The following is a 16,193-nucleotide window of genomic DNA, read 5'->3' on the forward strand; positions in this document are numbered from 1 at the left end:
TTGTGCTCTAACATCACGTAACAACCTTAGGGGGAAAACCACACACGGTTGGAATGATGCCGTGCTCTGTGTTCAGCCCCAGAGAGACCAGAGGTAATTGCATTTACATTCTTACTGCCATTTCCTCAGCCGCTGCCGTTCCACAGGTCAGTTGGCCCAAGTGGCTCACGCTTCCTGCAAGAGCTGCTTGTCCGCATATATACCATCTGTTTTTTTGGAGTAATACCTGGCTTGGTGATTCCCTGACTTTGTATATGCCGCAGCCCTTTAGACAAAAAGGCTTTGCCTGACTGTCAGCATTGCTCCACAGTTCTTTGATTCCTGCTTGCAGTGAGGTAATTATAGGTGTCATTATGGGCAATAACGAGGGTTATTGTCTGCTTTTTCTTTGTTTATTTGTCATTCTTTTACTTTTGAGTGTCACTTTTTAATACTTCTTCATTCAATTAGCAGGAAGGTGCTCTGACACATCCTTCCAGGTGCCCAGGGATGGTCTTCCAGCTACAACTTTCCCCCCCTCACTGTTCAGGTCAGTAATATCTTGAAGCACACTACCAGAGTAGCCTGTCCAATACATCGCTCCAATATGGCTCCTCTTTGGACTTGAGACATTTAAGTGATTTGTTAAGATTCCTTAGGAGTTCATAGGTACTAAAATGGCTGTGTGACACGAAACGTAGCAGAGAGTATGTGTATGTGTTTAGAGGAGGTCTACTTTATGGGTGTGTGGGAAGATGCAAGGACTATTAGGACATTATCAGAGGACAATGGGAAGGAGAATAACCAAACCTGTCTTACTATTAGAGTGGTATGTAAGGCAGCCAAATGTCTGCATTGCTCCCACACTTTGCGTGGGCAGCTGTTTTGCTTCAGAAAGGCACCAGGAGCCCTTGGGCTGACTCCTGACTCCCCTGGCTCAAACAGGAGAGGAAGTGTACAGAAGGTAGAAACAGGGACAGGCAAACCAGAAGGAACACAGACCATGCAGGGATGGAGAACGTGCAGGAAAGCCAGCCCTCAGCTGGAGTTGGAACTTGCAAGGTATTGGAAGGGCAAGAAGAAGAGCTTCTAGAAGTACGCTGACAGAAAAAGAAAGGCTAAGGAAAATGCATTACATTTCACTGATAAGGTCCACCCCCAGGGCCCCCAGTCCCTTGAGCCTACTAGCAAAGTATGTGGCAGTGAAGCAGCAGGAGCAGGATAAGAAGACACAGTTAGAGCACTTAGGTCAATTGTACATATAAAAGTTCATGGGACCGGATGGGAAGCACCCGAGGGCGGTGTTGAAGGGACTTGTTGATGCCACTCCAAGTTCACTCTCTCTTTTGTCTTTGAAAGGTCATGGTGATCACAGGAGGTCCTGATGCCTGGAAAAAGGCAAACGTCACACCCCTCTTCAAGAAGGGCAAGAAGGAGGAGCCGAGGAACTACAGTCTCACCTCCGTACCTGGGAAGGTGATGGAATATGGTCCTTCTGGTAGCTATTTTGAGGTCCATGAAGGACGAGAAAGTGATGGGAACAGCCAGCATGACTACAACATGGGCAAATGAGGCCTGATCAATTTGTCTGACTTCTATGATGAGATAACTGACTGGATAGACATGGGAGGGCAGTGGATGTTGCGTACCTTAATTTGAGCAAGGCCTTCAGTACGGTCTCCTACAGACTCCTTAGATCTAAATTTGGAAGATACGCTCTGGGCAAGTGGATAATAATGACAATGGTCAGCATTGCCAGGCTCAGATGGCTGTGTGATAAGAGGTCCTGCTAGCAGCTAGTTACCAGTGGTAATTCTCAGGGATCAGTACTGTGGCTACTACAGTTTAATTTCTGTATGAACAGCCTGAATGATGGAACAGAGTGCACTCTCAGCATGTTTGCTGATGCTTCCAAACTGGAGGGCGTGGTGATGCACTGGAGGGAAGAGCCTGTCTTCAGGGGGACATTGACAGGCCAGGAAAATGGTCTGACTGGAACTTCCTGCAGTTCAACAAAAGCAAATGAAAACTTGTCCATCTGGGAAGAAAGAAACAATCCCACGCCACAGGGCAGGCCAGGGGATGACTGGGTAGAAAGCAGCTTTGCAGGAAAAGCAACTTCTGGGGGTTAGGCAGGCAAGAAGTCAAAGGTGTGCCAGCAGTGTGCCCTCGCTGCAGGGAAGTCCAAATGCATCTTGGGGTGCATTGGCAAGAGCACAGGCAGCCAGTGGAGGGGAGTGATCTCCTTGGCACTTCTGGGATCACATCTGGAAGCATGTGTCCAATGTTGGACTGCCCAGTACTGGAAAGACATTGCCTAGTGGAGCGAGTCCAGTGGAGGAACGCAGGGACACCAGGGTGATTAGTGGTCTGACGCACTGCAAGGGCAAGGAGGGGCTGGGAGACTAGGCTTCTTCATCCCTGTCCCTTCCTAGGGGAAGGAGATCACATTGCTGTCTGCAGCTACTTAGTGTGGGGGAGAATTCTCTTAGAGAAGATGGGGGCAAATAATTCTCAGAGGAGCACGGTGATGTGAGGTGACGGGGACAAGTCAGAACATGGGAAATTTGCATTCGATACTAGGGGATACTTTTTCACCTTTAGGGTATTCAGACTTGGAACAGGCTGCCCAGAGAGTTTGCCTAAATGTCCTTGGAATTGATGAGAACATTGCTAGACAAGACCCTATCCAGTTGGTGCGCTTTGAGCGGGGGAAGGACCGGAGACGGCAGAGGTTTCTTCCAACCTACATTATTCAGGCTGGAGCTGAGCTGCCAGGAGCTTTATAGAGGAAATGTTAAAGCCACCTTCCTAGAAAGAGGCATCTGTGTGATTCAAAAGTTCCTGCAGGATTTACACACCGACATCTGGACTACTTGGGCTAGAACTGAACATGTTACTTCTGTAAACGGTTGTGGAAATTTTTCCACAAGACTGAACGTTTGGGATGTTTTTGACTGCAAAAAGGCCAGAAAGTCCTTTGGATGTCCTGTGGATGGAACGCATACAAGGTTTCACAAATTCTAATATTTGAAAGAGATTTAGGAAACATTGCCCAAACACTACTCCAGTTCAGCTGAGGATGCACAACTCGTGTCTCTATTGCTAGTAGAAATTTCAGCCATAAACTCTGTGCACTGACATGGAGATATTTGTGGGGTTTTGTTTGTTTGTTTTTTTTTTTTTTTTTCTGGAGGGGGCGAGGAGTGGGAAGGGTTGGTCAGTTTGGTTGGGTTTTGAAGGGTTTTTCTGTTATTAGCTAGTCTCTGTGCGCTGCTTCATTTTTTGTCTTCTGTTTTGCAGGAGGCTCATCTATGCATTATGTTTAGGGAACACTTTGTTCGTTGCTTCGCAAATCACCATTGGTTCACAAATCTCGTCTCAGGAGACTGATCAAAGCAATAGGAAATTTACTTCCCACGTGTTGTCGTTGGTATTTTGCACATTCTGGACATGATAAAAAGACTTTCCGCCCCCTCTAACTAGGTCATCAGAGATTTCGGGTATAGTTTGCAAAGCTTCCTCCTTGCACCCAGCCCCTGGGAACTTGCAGTAGTCCGTTTCATCACACCTGCAGTATTCATCTCTCAGCTAGAAGAATGCCAAGTAGGGGTGGAAGAAAATAGGAGAACAGATATTCTCAGTCTTTTAACTCCACGGAGTAAGTTGTTTTGTCCTCAGCTTTGCTTTCTGGCTCACTATCAGAGGGCCCTACTACAAGGAGAAAAATGCTGATTAGTAGCGAGGTGAGGTTTCTGCAAATTTATCCTTTTTTTATGATGTAATTTATGTAGTTGGAAAGATAGTCAGGCTTCAGCACTCTTTGCATTTGTGTTTAAGCAAGAGTCTTCAAATTAGAATTGCATCTATACCTCTCCAAATGCAGGTGACTGACTACAATTTTGATAAGGCTCTAATATTATCAGATCTAATGCTTCCAACAGAGCTTGTTCAAAGAACAGACTAAAAGTATTTTCAGAGAAATATGATCAGGTCTTTAGAGTGGACGCATATGTGTGTAAATTGCCTTTAGGCTATACGCTCATGTTTTTTATTATGAAATCAGTTTGGAAGTTTTCTGTTTGTTTACTGGTTTCATGCTGAAATAATAAGCTAGAGAAGCATGAGAAAAAGCGTGACTGGTCTGGAGATATATGACTTTCAAAAATCACCTGTTTTCAATAAAAGTATATAGTTCAGTGGAAAGGACAAGAAAGACTATGAAACGTATCTGTATATGTTTCAACCTCTTTGCAAGAAATATTTTGGAAGTAATTATTTTTTCCTTAGGTGTATTCGTCAATATTAATCATCACTGCATCGAATGTACAGAGAAAACTGCTCGTCTTGTAGAATTTGCAATCTGTATTGTAAGCTAGAAATACCTTTGCCTACCTGCCCTCGTAAAAAAAATATCTCAGGACTTTGTTCTTCATTGTATATGGTTGGGACTTACCCATAGCGATAAACAAACTTATCTGAAACAGGAAAAAAGTGAAAGCATGTGCTTACTCATTTGCATTTTAGGAGAGCAGCGATACTGCCAGAACCGATCAGGTTGTCTCAGTGGGGCAGTACGATCAGCTTTCAGTGGGATGAGCCAATTTGTCTGGAACTTGCACCAGCTAAGTCAGCTCCTGCAAATTCAGTCTTGCTCCACCACAGTGTTGTAGGAGATGAGATGCTGGCTTTTGTCCCATTCATCTGCTGCTGCTCAACACAAAGACTTAGGCAAAGCATACAGTCCCATAACAAAACCAGTTTGCCATCACATGTTAAGGCATCCTCTTCCTTTGTTCTCGGAAACATAGAAAAGAAATGCTGATGAACGTATGGTACCTTGGAGCACCTTCTGGTAGCTGTTCATAGAAAAACAGAAACTGTGCAATTTTTAAGGTCAAAGAACTGTCTGGAAGAGATGGTAGCCATTAGAAATGTGAAAGTTGAAATTGGCTTAATGACACGTAGACACAATAGTAGAAAGAAAGCATCAGGAGTGATTCACATTATGAGTCAGAAGGTTCATTGGTGAGATCCAAGGTTGTAGCAGGAAGTTACAGATGAGCAGAACTGAAATATGGATGTGGCTGAAGGTGAAGAGGCAGCAATGTTTTACATCTTACATGTTCTGCCGTTATGCAGAGATGGAATTTTTTATTTGAATATTTTCCCCTCTGTAATATTTTACTCTGTTCTAGACAGAAAGCAGAAGACTACATTAAAGTTATTTTTCCCCATGTTCATTTCTTGAGTTTCTACGCAGCTTTTACGTTAGATTGCATGTGTTATGTTTTGCTCTTTTCTGAATTTGTTTGTATTAAAATAGCACAGAAACATATGAGTTTTGTAACACTGTTACTCCTGTGTTACACTGTTACAACTGTGGAACGTTGACATTTTGCCTTTGCTTCTTATGGTTCTAGCAATGGTGAACCAGACAGAGGTGAATGAGTTCATCCTTTTGGGCCTCACCGATATCCAGGGACTGCAGCACTTTTTCTTCGTCTCCTTTCTCTTGCTCTACTTGACCAGTCTTCTGGGAAATGGTGCCATTGTGACCATGGTGATATGTGAGCCCCGGCTCCGCACACCGATGTACTTCTTCCTGGGGAACCTGTCCTGCCTGGACATTTTCTACTCCACAGTCACTGTTCCCAAGATGCTGACTGGCTTTCTCTTTGGGCATCAGCCCATCTCTTTTGGTGGGTGCTTGGCCCAGCTCCACTTCTTCCACTTCCTGGGCAGTACTGAGGCTGTGCTCCTGGCCACCATGGCCTATGACCGATATGTGGCCATTTGCAACCCTTTGCGCTACACCCTTATCATGAGCCCACGCACTTGTCTGCTGCTGGCTGTGGCCAGCTGGTCTGCTGGTTTTGTACATGCCACGATGCACTCAGTCATGACCTCTCAACTGCGTTTCTGCGGCCACAACCACATTCATCACTTCTTCTGTGACATCAAGCCACTGTTGAATTTGGCTTGCTGTAGTACCAGCCTCAACATGACCCTCCTCAATATTGTCACCACATCTATTGTACTAGTTCCCTTCACTCTCATAGTCCTCTCCTACCTCTACATCACCTCCTTCGTCTTCCAGAAAGTCCGATCCCAGGAAGGAAGATGGAAGCTCTTCTCCACCTGCGCCTCCCACCTCACCATTGTGGCACTGTTGTACATACCCGTGCTCTTCAATTATACACCACCCTCCGCAGGAAGCTCCCCTAAGAGGGATGTGCAAGTGTCTCTCATGTACAGTGCTGTCACTCCAGCTCTGAACCCCTTGGTCTACACTCTTAGGAACCAGGAGGTGAGATCTGCCCTGAAAAAAATCTTAGGGAGAAAACTTCTTCCTGGAGGAAAGTGACTAAACAAGGAGAAGACTCGGAATGGGCTTACTCCACCTCTCATGTTTATAAGCAGAGAGCTCAAAAGGACACTGTATTGCAAGACTGAAAAACTACTGATTATGTCACATAGTTCAACACAGAAGTTAACAGCGTAGATCTAAATCGGGGGAGACATTCAGGGATGTCCTGGTTTCGACCAGGAAGGAGTTAATTTTCACTGGAGTATTTCATACCATGTTATGTCATGCCCAGGCGGGCAGGATCGCTCTCGGAGTCTCTCGCTCTCTCTCGCTTGCCGTCTGCTCGTCGGGCAGTATTGATGCTGGGGGGGGCGGTTGCTGCGCTCGGTAAACCACTGCTGCATTGTACCCGTTTTCTTTTTGAACTCACTACTGTTACTGTTGTTCTCTTGTCATATTTAGTAAATTCTTTCTTTTTACTCAACCCACGAATTCTCTTCTTTTGTTCCTCCTCTATCTTACCAGAGGGGGGGGGGGAGGTGAACAGCCGGCCACGTGCCGTCTGGCTGCCGCTGAGTTCAAACCTCCACAAAGGACTTGATGCTTCTTCCATCATTTTTAGATGTCTTACAGTACCGCATCTGGTCTCTGGCTTCCAATACAGAAGCATGAGTGTCTCCTGCAGGACTTGAGACACAGCTGGCAGCCCCATGCAGTCGTATTAAGTGATTACTTGACGGCTATGTTTAGGCAGCTGAATGACTCTCCTGTCATTCAGACCATCTGTATAGCTGAAGAGAGCTAGCATGTGTTACATTTTGGGTGGGCATAGCCTGAGAATGATATTGTCGACAACTGGCTGGAGGCAACCCTCTGGAGGGGTCTGTTTCTCTCCATTAAGTATAATGAACCTAGATTTAAATGTAAACTTAAAAATGGATGTGAGCTTCAACTCTACTAGCTTTAGCAGTGTGGCTTATCTTGCCTGGATTTATATACTTAAATGTATTTATGTGTCTAGCTGCTTTTCCAGATTCACATTCTGGTGAATGATGAAACAATTGATTTGCATTCGCACAGACTACTCCAGACATGTTAAGCGTCCTCAGGTAGCGTACCCAGACTTTGCTGGTGGATCCAGAACAGAACAGGTCTGTTGCAGGCCCTTTGTCATACTTCCTGTCCATGTTACTCAGGACAGAATAAAGGGCTACTTGGAATTGTCTGCATAATGGCCTAGGTGCAGAGCATGGAGTGCAAACTCTTGGCTACAGCTATGAGTTCTGGAGATGATCCCTTGACCCCGTTAGCCACTCATTTGCAATCCACAGAGTTTTAGGAAGATTTCATCCTTTCCAGCTTGACAATTCAGATCCATGCAATAGCATTAAGCTACTGACCGTGAGGCATTGGAAACAATACTCACTATAGGAGCACGAATGTCATTTGGTTGCCTAAGAAAAGACATCTATAGGCATCGTATAAGAGACTTGTGTGTCCTCCACCTGATGCTCTAGAAAGACACGGGAATCCCTCTGGTTCTGCTTCATATGTGCCAATCCTGTGGAACATGCAAGGTATCAATATAAGATGTGAACAGACTCCTGGATGTTGGCAACAGACCCTGAAGAGATCCAGGCTTAGATGTCCCCATGTCAGCTAAGCATCTGAATTCCACCAAGGTGCAAATACCTCAGTGTAGGAGCTTGCTGCCACTTCAGATGCTCAAAGGTATCCTGCAGGGCCTTCAAGTTGCCACTCCAAAACCACGTGCAGGTCTTGTTGGTCCTTGAGCAAACCTGCAGACTTTGTTCTAAAGGCTTGGGTATAAAAGAGCATCTCCAATGGCATCAAGTGCGTGTGTTCAGACAACTGCATCACGCGCCTTGACCCGAGTTCCACTCTCCTGCCCGTCTTACTTACCCCTGACTGTGATAAATACTTTCCTCAAGACTTCTGAAGATGGTGACCCCAGCTCCCAAAAAGGGCATTACAAACAAGATAGACGTGCTTTCTGTCAGCACAATCCTTTCTCACTGAACAATCAGGCAGCGTTTCTGCCCCCTCCCCGAGCACTCACATGCTCCCTTCATATATGGGAATATGGGAATGTTTCTGAACTGTTCATCCCTCTTCTCCTAATCTTTTCAACTCTGTATATGATGACCATGACTAGAAACATCCTCACCATTGCTCTGGTGAACAACTGTTCTGTTCATTCTCATTCACTGGAATTCTGGAATTAGTCCTTGGAGACCTGCTGCAGTCCTCCACCATCCTGCCCAAGACCATAGCTGCTTGGATCACTGCAAATGTAACCATTTCTGTTACCAGCCGCATTGTGCAATTTGTCTGGTTTTGTGTTCTGACAGCTGCAAAGTGCTGCATCAATGCATAAGAATCATTATGTAACCCTCAGTAAAAGTCTCCACTATGCAGCACTTACCAAAGGTAAGATGTGGCTGCCCTGGTAAGGAGCACTGGGATGTCTGGATGACTTTTAAGTATAATGGTAACAATGACATCCGTTGTCCTGATGGATATATAATGATTTCTTTTGTGATTTCATCCATCTGATCAATCTTCCTTGCAGTGACACTAGCCTGATGAAACCACTTGCCTACGTCACCACATCTAACACCAGATGTTTCCAGCAGAGCTGCTCAACTCTCTCTTAGTTTCATCTGTTTCATCTGTTTCATCACTGGGGATGAACACCTCCAAAAGCAAAATTACTCCATGTGAAGACAATGTTAAGAAAAGATGAATACAATGAACTTTAAGATCTAGGAGCACTGTCTGCCTGGTTTGCTGAAAGCAAGGCTGCTGCTTTTCCCCCTTCCCCAGGTGAGACAAAGCCCGTACTCCCAGTGCACGCACACATAGCCAGCACTCATACAGGCTTCCACACAGATCAACACAGACCTTCAGCATTCACGATCCATGCCCAGACCCTGGACCAGTCTCCGTCTCTAACGGGGGCTCTTTCCAGATCCTGGTCTCCTCCTACCCATGGGCGAGTCCATCAGCAGATCACACACCCACAGTGCCATACACAGGACACCAGTACGGAAAAGAGTTAGGAACAGAGTTTAATAAGGTGAGTCACATTTGGTGATCAGGCACAAGTCTTGGCCAGAGGAGCTTGCTGACCAGCAGCTTTTTTGCACCTGACCTGCCCCTTTTTGTCCCCATCCTCTCCTGTTTGCCAGGCCTGCTCCACCCAGCTCCACCTCTCTTTCTCTGCCCCTATCTCCACCCAGAAGCAACCCCACCTTCTGCTAGTAACTTTTCCCTCTTTGCCCCAGTTTTGCTATACCCATACCCAAGTTTGGTATTTCTAGGTATGACTGTTACACAGGTCATCTCAGACTTACATGGTATCACTCGGTGCAGTCCTCTATGTACTGTCATCCTACGCCATGCCCTGAAAGGTCCTCAAACTCCCTTTTTTTCCCTGTGAAGTTTGGCCATTTCCCACATCACTCCTCCTCAACCACCTGTGAACCCCAGCCACCCCTCACAGAGCTCTCTAGCTTTTGGTACCCACCATGTCCAGCAGTGTCTCATGTCTTGTCTAGCAGTTTTCCACGTCCTGTCCAGTTAGCTGAGCCTCAAGGCAGGGGGGACCCAGGCAGTGGTCTGCATACTGGAACAGATCAGTGACCAAAGGTGGAGGAATGACTTTCCAGAGGTGCTGTCTACAAAAGGCATCTAGATATTAGGCCTGGCCTTTGGGTGAAGGCAAGGTTTGGCTCTTTTCACCAAAAAAGTCTTCCAGAAGTATTTAATCTCTCCTTTGGTTTCTAACACCTGCACTCAGCCCCCTCCTATAACCTTGGGAATGAAACACGTACCCTCAGCACCACAGTATGTACAAAATCATTGCTGTGAAAAGCTGCATTCCACCATTCATTCTATTCTGGGTACTCCGAATGGAAAAGCAACAGCCAGACAAAAGAAGTTTTACGTCTGAAGTTTACACGCAGGAACATCACACAGGGCCAAGAGGAGACTTGGGCTGAGAGCTCTGCAGTGTCAGCACAAGCACCCATTAGGTTGCTGCCACCACCACCACCAGTAAAAGGGAGTGACTCTGTACTCCTGAGAGCTGGGGATCACACCCTGCGGCAGAGGCATTTATCTTTGTAGGAACTATTAACTTCTGCATCAAATTTAATCATCAAGGCACCCAATATAAATCCCCATAGGGAGGGAGGCAGCGAGAGAGATCATGCCTGATTTCATCCTGGTGCAGCAGACAAAGAGCTATCAGCTCAGTGGTCTTCCAGAAGTTCCTGTTTCTGTTGATCAGAAGTGGTGTTCTGGTGACTGATTTCACCACAAAAATCTCATTTTGCTTCTCCCTGTATATGTTACATGAAGGTCTGAGAATTTTTTTTTAAAATTCTCTTTGAGAAAGATTCATCCTGTTGTGCTTGATACCTCTCTGAGGATGCGAGGAGGTAAATTGCAGGTATGCTTATCCTTCTCCACCAACTACAGATGGATCCCGAGTGTTGAGCTGAGGCCAAGCTTCTAGCTTGTCAGCAGCTAAAAGTTAGGTCAGAGACGTCTTCTTCTAGGGAACATTCAAGGATCATTTCTGTACCTTCACATATTAGACCTGTGATCTGAGCTTGCAGTTAGTTTCCTAGAGACAAGCTTAGTGCAGATTACTCCTTAGGAGACCATGGAGGCCTTCTTTCTGAGGCACAAACACCTCTGAAGTAACATGCTGGGAATTTCAGAAAATGGGAAAACTACTGGTTGCTGGTGCTTGTGAATACAGCCTTCCCCTCAAAGCAAAAGAAAACAAAGAAACGAAACTCATCCCACTGAATTCTCCTCCCACGTCAGGCAAGTCCTTTAAGTCTTATATTCATTCTCAGGTCAGAGGAAGAACATAGGAAGGAAAAAATACTTCAGCCCTCATGGGAATAGCATGAAAATCTCCCTTTTCAACCAGCTATACTGCAAGCTCACAGAACTTCCCTCCGATGGCCTAGAGAAAGCGGCATGACAATGACCATCGGTGGTTATCTACTCTACCCACCTGCTCGTCCTTGTGTTTCTTGACAAGTCAGATCATTCCCCATTTTAATTTTGGGCTATGGTTAGTTGCCATCACTCATCCTGAAGGAAAATGTTTTAGCTTGTTCATATCCACTTGATGTCTTAAAATGAACATTTTATTGTAAAAAGATATATTGACCCATTTCTAAAGGAAAAGCTGTCGTTTGGAAATTAAAAATACACAAACCTGGTAAACATCAACGTTTTTCCTGAATTTTAAATCCATTAATTTAGATGCCCAAAATGTTTTTCTAAAATTGACTGAAAGCTGGCAAATATTCCCCATCCTTCTACATTTTTCATTTCTAGAAAGAAAAACATTCTCTATGTGTGCATGACACTTTTTCGTGTTCTTAACACTTTAGCTAGCTCACTCTCCACTAAATTTCCTTCTGCCTTTTTCTCCATTTATACAAATGTTTATCTGCCTGCCGGTCTACCCGTCAATTATTTTTTCCATCAGGTTGATATTTGTGCTGCCCAATATTTGTCTGTTTAATTCTTGGACAGGTACCATCACTAATCCCCGCCTTTGGTCTTCTCTCATCTTATGATGCTCACATCTAGATATTGGCTTGTGTGTCTTCTGATCATACACCTGTCTCTAGCGATGCGGCCAGGGTTGGTTCTGTTGCTGTATCTTCTAGTCAAGTTTGAAAACCCATCTTCAAAACGTTACAAAATGTTATTTGTTTTTTGAATAATTTTACATATGTCATGATTTTTGGTACAGAAATGTATTTCTCACCCTAACTGTGTGTGCTGGTAACTTTACAAGAACAGCACCAGAGGGCATTGGAGCTCTCACTGGGTTTGCAATGTGGTGTTCTTTCACAAGATGGTGAGAGGGCCGATTTTATCACGGACAGCTTTGCCCTTCACGACTCCTGAGAGAAACAGTCAAAGACACACAGTCCGCAAGATCTTGACCACAAAGATGACATTGTTTGGTTTTCTTGGATAGCATCAGCCCCTATTGGAAAATGATGTTGATTAAGTTCATCTGGAATATATTAATTTACACCAGCAGGCTTGAATAAGAAACAAGAAATGCCCTGTTGCATCATATGCTCATTAAAAACTTGAAGTCTAGCAAAACTCTTTCTCAAAGACTATTTCTCCTATTAGCCACCTGATGACTGCACAGAGAATTAGCAGCAAGTAAAAGCTCGTTACCGTTTGCTCGGTCTATCAAGCCCTTGGGTAAAAATTATACAAGAGTAAAGTTCCCTGGAGTTTTAATGAGGCCTGCTGAAGCTATTAGAGATGGAGCTGTTGCAGGAGGTCTCAGTGGCCCTCCTGGGGGTCTCATCAGAGCAGAAAATCAGAACATGGTTACAGGAAAATAAAGGAGGGCATAAGTGCTTTCACCAAGCAGCGCCTCTGATGTGTCCTGCCAAAGAAAGGGGATGGGTGCTGATCCACAGCAGGACCTTTTTGGGCCTCACCTGTCTGAGGCTTCTTTCTGGTCAGTGTGGGACGTGCAGAGGAGGCACCCAGGCTCCTGCGAGGCTGCAGTGGACACACAGCAAAGGTGCCTGAGCAAAGGTCTGGCCCACACGTCACTGCTGTCCCAGGCTTGGGGCTGCCCTCCTCCCCAGTGCACCCCAGGCTCAAGGGCTGTTGCTCAGTCCAGAAACACAGCCCTCACCACCTCACTTTTCCTGATACCCCACTCTCAGTGTCATACCCTCTTCCCCATCCCAAAGCCTTGAGCAATTCCCTGAAATACTGCCCCCTCCACCCTCCTCCACCTCTGCAATACTCATCCAGCTCACCCATTGCCCCTCACTGAACGGCCATCACTCTTCCTCAAGCATTCCCAGCGGGATGTGCAATGGAAACGTTTCTGTCAAAGGGTCATTGTAAAGCTTTTATGTGTCGGAGGTCAAGGTATGAGTTCAGCTCTACTGAGGACAGTTGTTTTAACAGTAAAATGCACACAAACTCATGATGTGGGTGCTCAAAAACTACAGTTCCTCTGTCACTGTCTAAAAGTAGAGAGAAATGTCTGTCCACAGCGTCTTTGGGGCTGGTTTCACAAACCATAGGGATGCACACATCAAATCGCCACCTCTGAGACAGAACCAAGCGAAATCCCGTCTCTTTCACCAAAAAAATGAAGAGATGTCTTGAAATGCATACACAGAAAGGAGGAGGGAGTATTTCAAGTTAGAGTAAATTCTTATCTTTTGCAGGATTTTGTTATCTATTAACTGTTAACTAAGATAACTCAGGTAACTCAGGACATGCAGACAGTTCAGTGAAGACATCTCAACCCAGTTTGAAATCTCTGGTGTTCATGGGTGTGTGTCAAGTGCCAGTCCATAACACTGCATTGTAGTCAGTATTCAAAAAACCCTGATAGACAGTGCAAGAAACTGTGGGATAAATACAGCCTTGTGTTGCAGTAAGGACATGGCTTGTCTGTTCCAGAGGGAGCAGGTTGTAAAGAGCAGTGACAAAGTGCATCCTGCATATGTACCAAAAACTTTGGTATTTAGTCTAGGCAGCTGAGCAGCCTTTCTCTAAAGCCAATGAGCAGCAACAAACAAAACAGGAAGCTACTTTGGAGAATTCATGACACACAATTTCGGATGTAGGCTGAAAATCCATGTGAAAATCAGGGATTTAAGATATTTTTGCAGCCATGACTCTGTCTGCAGCTGCTTGTCAACACTTTTAAGCTACCTGAAAGTTACAAGAGGATCAGTCTTTCTTGTCACTTGACTGTTGCTTACCAGGAGGATGAGAGGGGAGGTCTAGTTTACTAATTCCTAAAGGTTTATTTAATTCAGAAGGGCTATCCATGGCACAGGGGTCCATATCTGGCCCTCAACCCCCATTTGTCGGACTAGATGAAGTCAGTGCAGTGAGCACAACCTGGAACAAGATTCATCTCCTAGAGAAGACATGATTTGATCACCTAATTTCACCCTAAAAACACTTTTTTTCTGACAGTTGGATATTAAGAGATATTAACTTAGATGTAAACATCTACACAGCCAATGTTTAAAGTTTACTGGTATCAGTTCCAGCACTAAGTTTCATCTAGTTAAAACAGTCCAAATGAACCCTTTACTAGTCTAAACCAAGCATACAACTCCTGCCTTGACCCATCTCATTGTAATGCAGGGGAGAAGAGAAATTCATGAGAGATGCCTCTCCATTCACTAGGAGAGAAGATGGATACTTTAGATAATGGTATTCAAGCAGTGATTCAGGTGCCCAAGCAGAGGCGTCTTGTGCCGTTTAGGGTGACCTAGGGCATCACTGACATCAGTACAGGGTTGATAAACATGACACAGACCCTACGAGGCATCTGCAGGATCCCTTAATGTATCTGAACCAGCACCACACACCTGTGTTTAGGCAGCTACTTCTGCCTTTTGGTAGACATGCCTACAGTCTAAGTGGTAAGCATTTCATAAGGGGGGGCTGAAACTTAAGGGCTGAAGCGTAAGCTGCTCTTGGATATTGGATTGTGTTCTTAGAGATAAACACTGGATATGCAAGCTCTGAGCTAGTCATCTTGCCTCCCTTTAGAGTCAGCGGATAGAAAGAGGAGCTCTGATCTACGTGGTGTGTGGACCAGCACGACAGAGCAGAGAAGACAGTTTCTCACCAGTGGTCATAAAGGGAGCCAGCACAGCTCAGAGAGTGAACTTTTAGATGTAAAGCTAGGTCTTGTGAGCCCTGGTTTCAGTCACCTTTCTGTTGACATGGGAAAACAAGGCAGTGGATTGAGTATCTCACACCGCTTTAGGTCTATAGTGTGAACCGCTAGGAAGGAAGAACTGTTACAGTGTAAAATATGAAGTGAAGGAGGGCAGTGAGGACGGGCAAAGGTGCGACTGTAGTACACAACCGGCAGTATAGGGTAGCAGCAGCTAAGGATGGCAGCTTGGGCAGGATGGTGGAGCTGTAGCACATCTCCAAGCAGGACAAGTTACTGAGGAAGAGGTACATTGGGGTGTGGAGATGCTGATCAGCCACCACCGACATGAGGATGAGAATGTTCCCCATCATTGTCACCATGTAGATCACCAGGAAGAGCAGGAAGGGAGGAACCGGAAGGTCGAGCAAATCGCCAAATCCCAGGAGGATGAATTCTGTAATGCAGGTTTGGTTTTGCTTTTCTGTAGCTGACATCACGATGAATCTTGGGGAAAGCAAACACTAAAATGTAATACTAAAAAATAAAAAGCTGTTGTCCATGCATGGCTGTAAAGATGCACTATTCAACTTAATTCTTGGATCCAATCTCTGTGTCCTGATAACTTATTTAAATCCCAACCCTTAAAGCATTTTGGCAATATTTTCTGTGAAAAAACAGACTGTCTTATCTGAGTGTCAATCACTGTTGGTATGCCTCAGGGACAAGACTTCTTTTCTAAGAAGTATGGATGATTACATGCTCTTTTTTGGCTCAGTGTCCTGGCTTGTTTCCCTGTCTTGTAGAGGCATACCCTAATAATGAATTTTTGTGCTCTGCATATATACTTCTGCTCCTTTGCAGATCACCCAGCTGCACCAACATGGGGAAAGGTGTTCAAAACTCCCTACGCCTAAACTATGGCATTAGCTTTCGGTCACATCAGATCAGTTTCTGCAACCAGACAACCTTCACACAAGATCTCTTATACTCTGCACCTTGGGTGACCCAGTGGATTTACAAAGTAGGGAAATTTTAGGCATGGGGAGGACTGTCTCTGCAGTTTGTTCAATGTCTCATCACTTAAAGCATATTTGGACATTCAGATAAAGCTGTGACTGGCATAATAAAATCACGTCAGCAACTGAGGAGCCTTACAGTTCAGCACATGGA

At 45.1% G+C, this 16,193-nt stretch overlaps 1 protein-coding gene across 1 annotated transcript; it reads left to right on the plus strand.

Moving 5' to 3' along the window:
• The first annotated feature begins 5,401 nt into the window (after positions 1-5,401).
• Positions 5,402-6,346, plus strand: LOC141928596 (olfactory receptor 12D1-like). The gene has a single exon (XM_074837062.1). It carries the CDS (start codon positions 5,405-5,407, stop codon positions 6,344-6,346), a length of 942 nt encoding a protein of 313 aa, XP_074693163.1. The 5' UTR covers positions 5,402-5,404.
• Positions 6,347-16,193: the final 9,847 nt, after the last annotated feature.

Source organism: Strix aluco, chromosome 12, assembly GCF_031877795.1.
Source record: "Strix aluco isolate bStrAlu1 chromosome 12, bStrAlu1.hap1, whole genome shotgun sequence".
In the NCBI taxonomy this organism is placed as follows: domain Eukaryota; kingdom Metazoa; phylum Chordata; class Aves; order Strigiformes; family Strigidae; genus Strix; species Strix aluco.

Excerpts from the sequence above, each read along its gene's own strand:
- LOC141928596 (XM_074837062.1), top strand. The coding sequence starts at position 5,405 with ATGGTGAACCAGACAGAGGTGAATGAGTTCATCCTTTTGGGCCTCACC.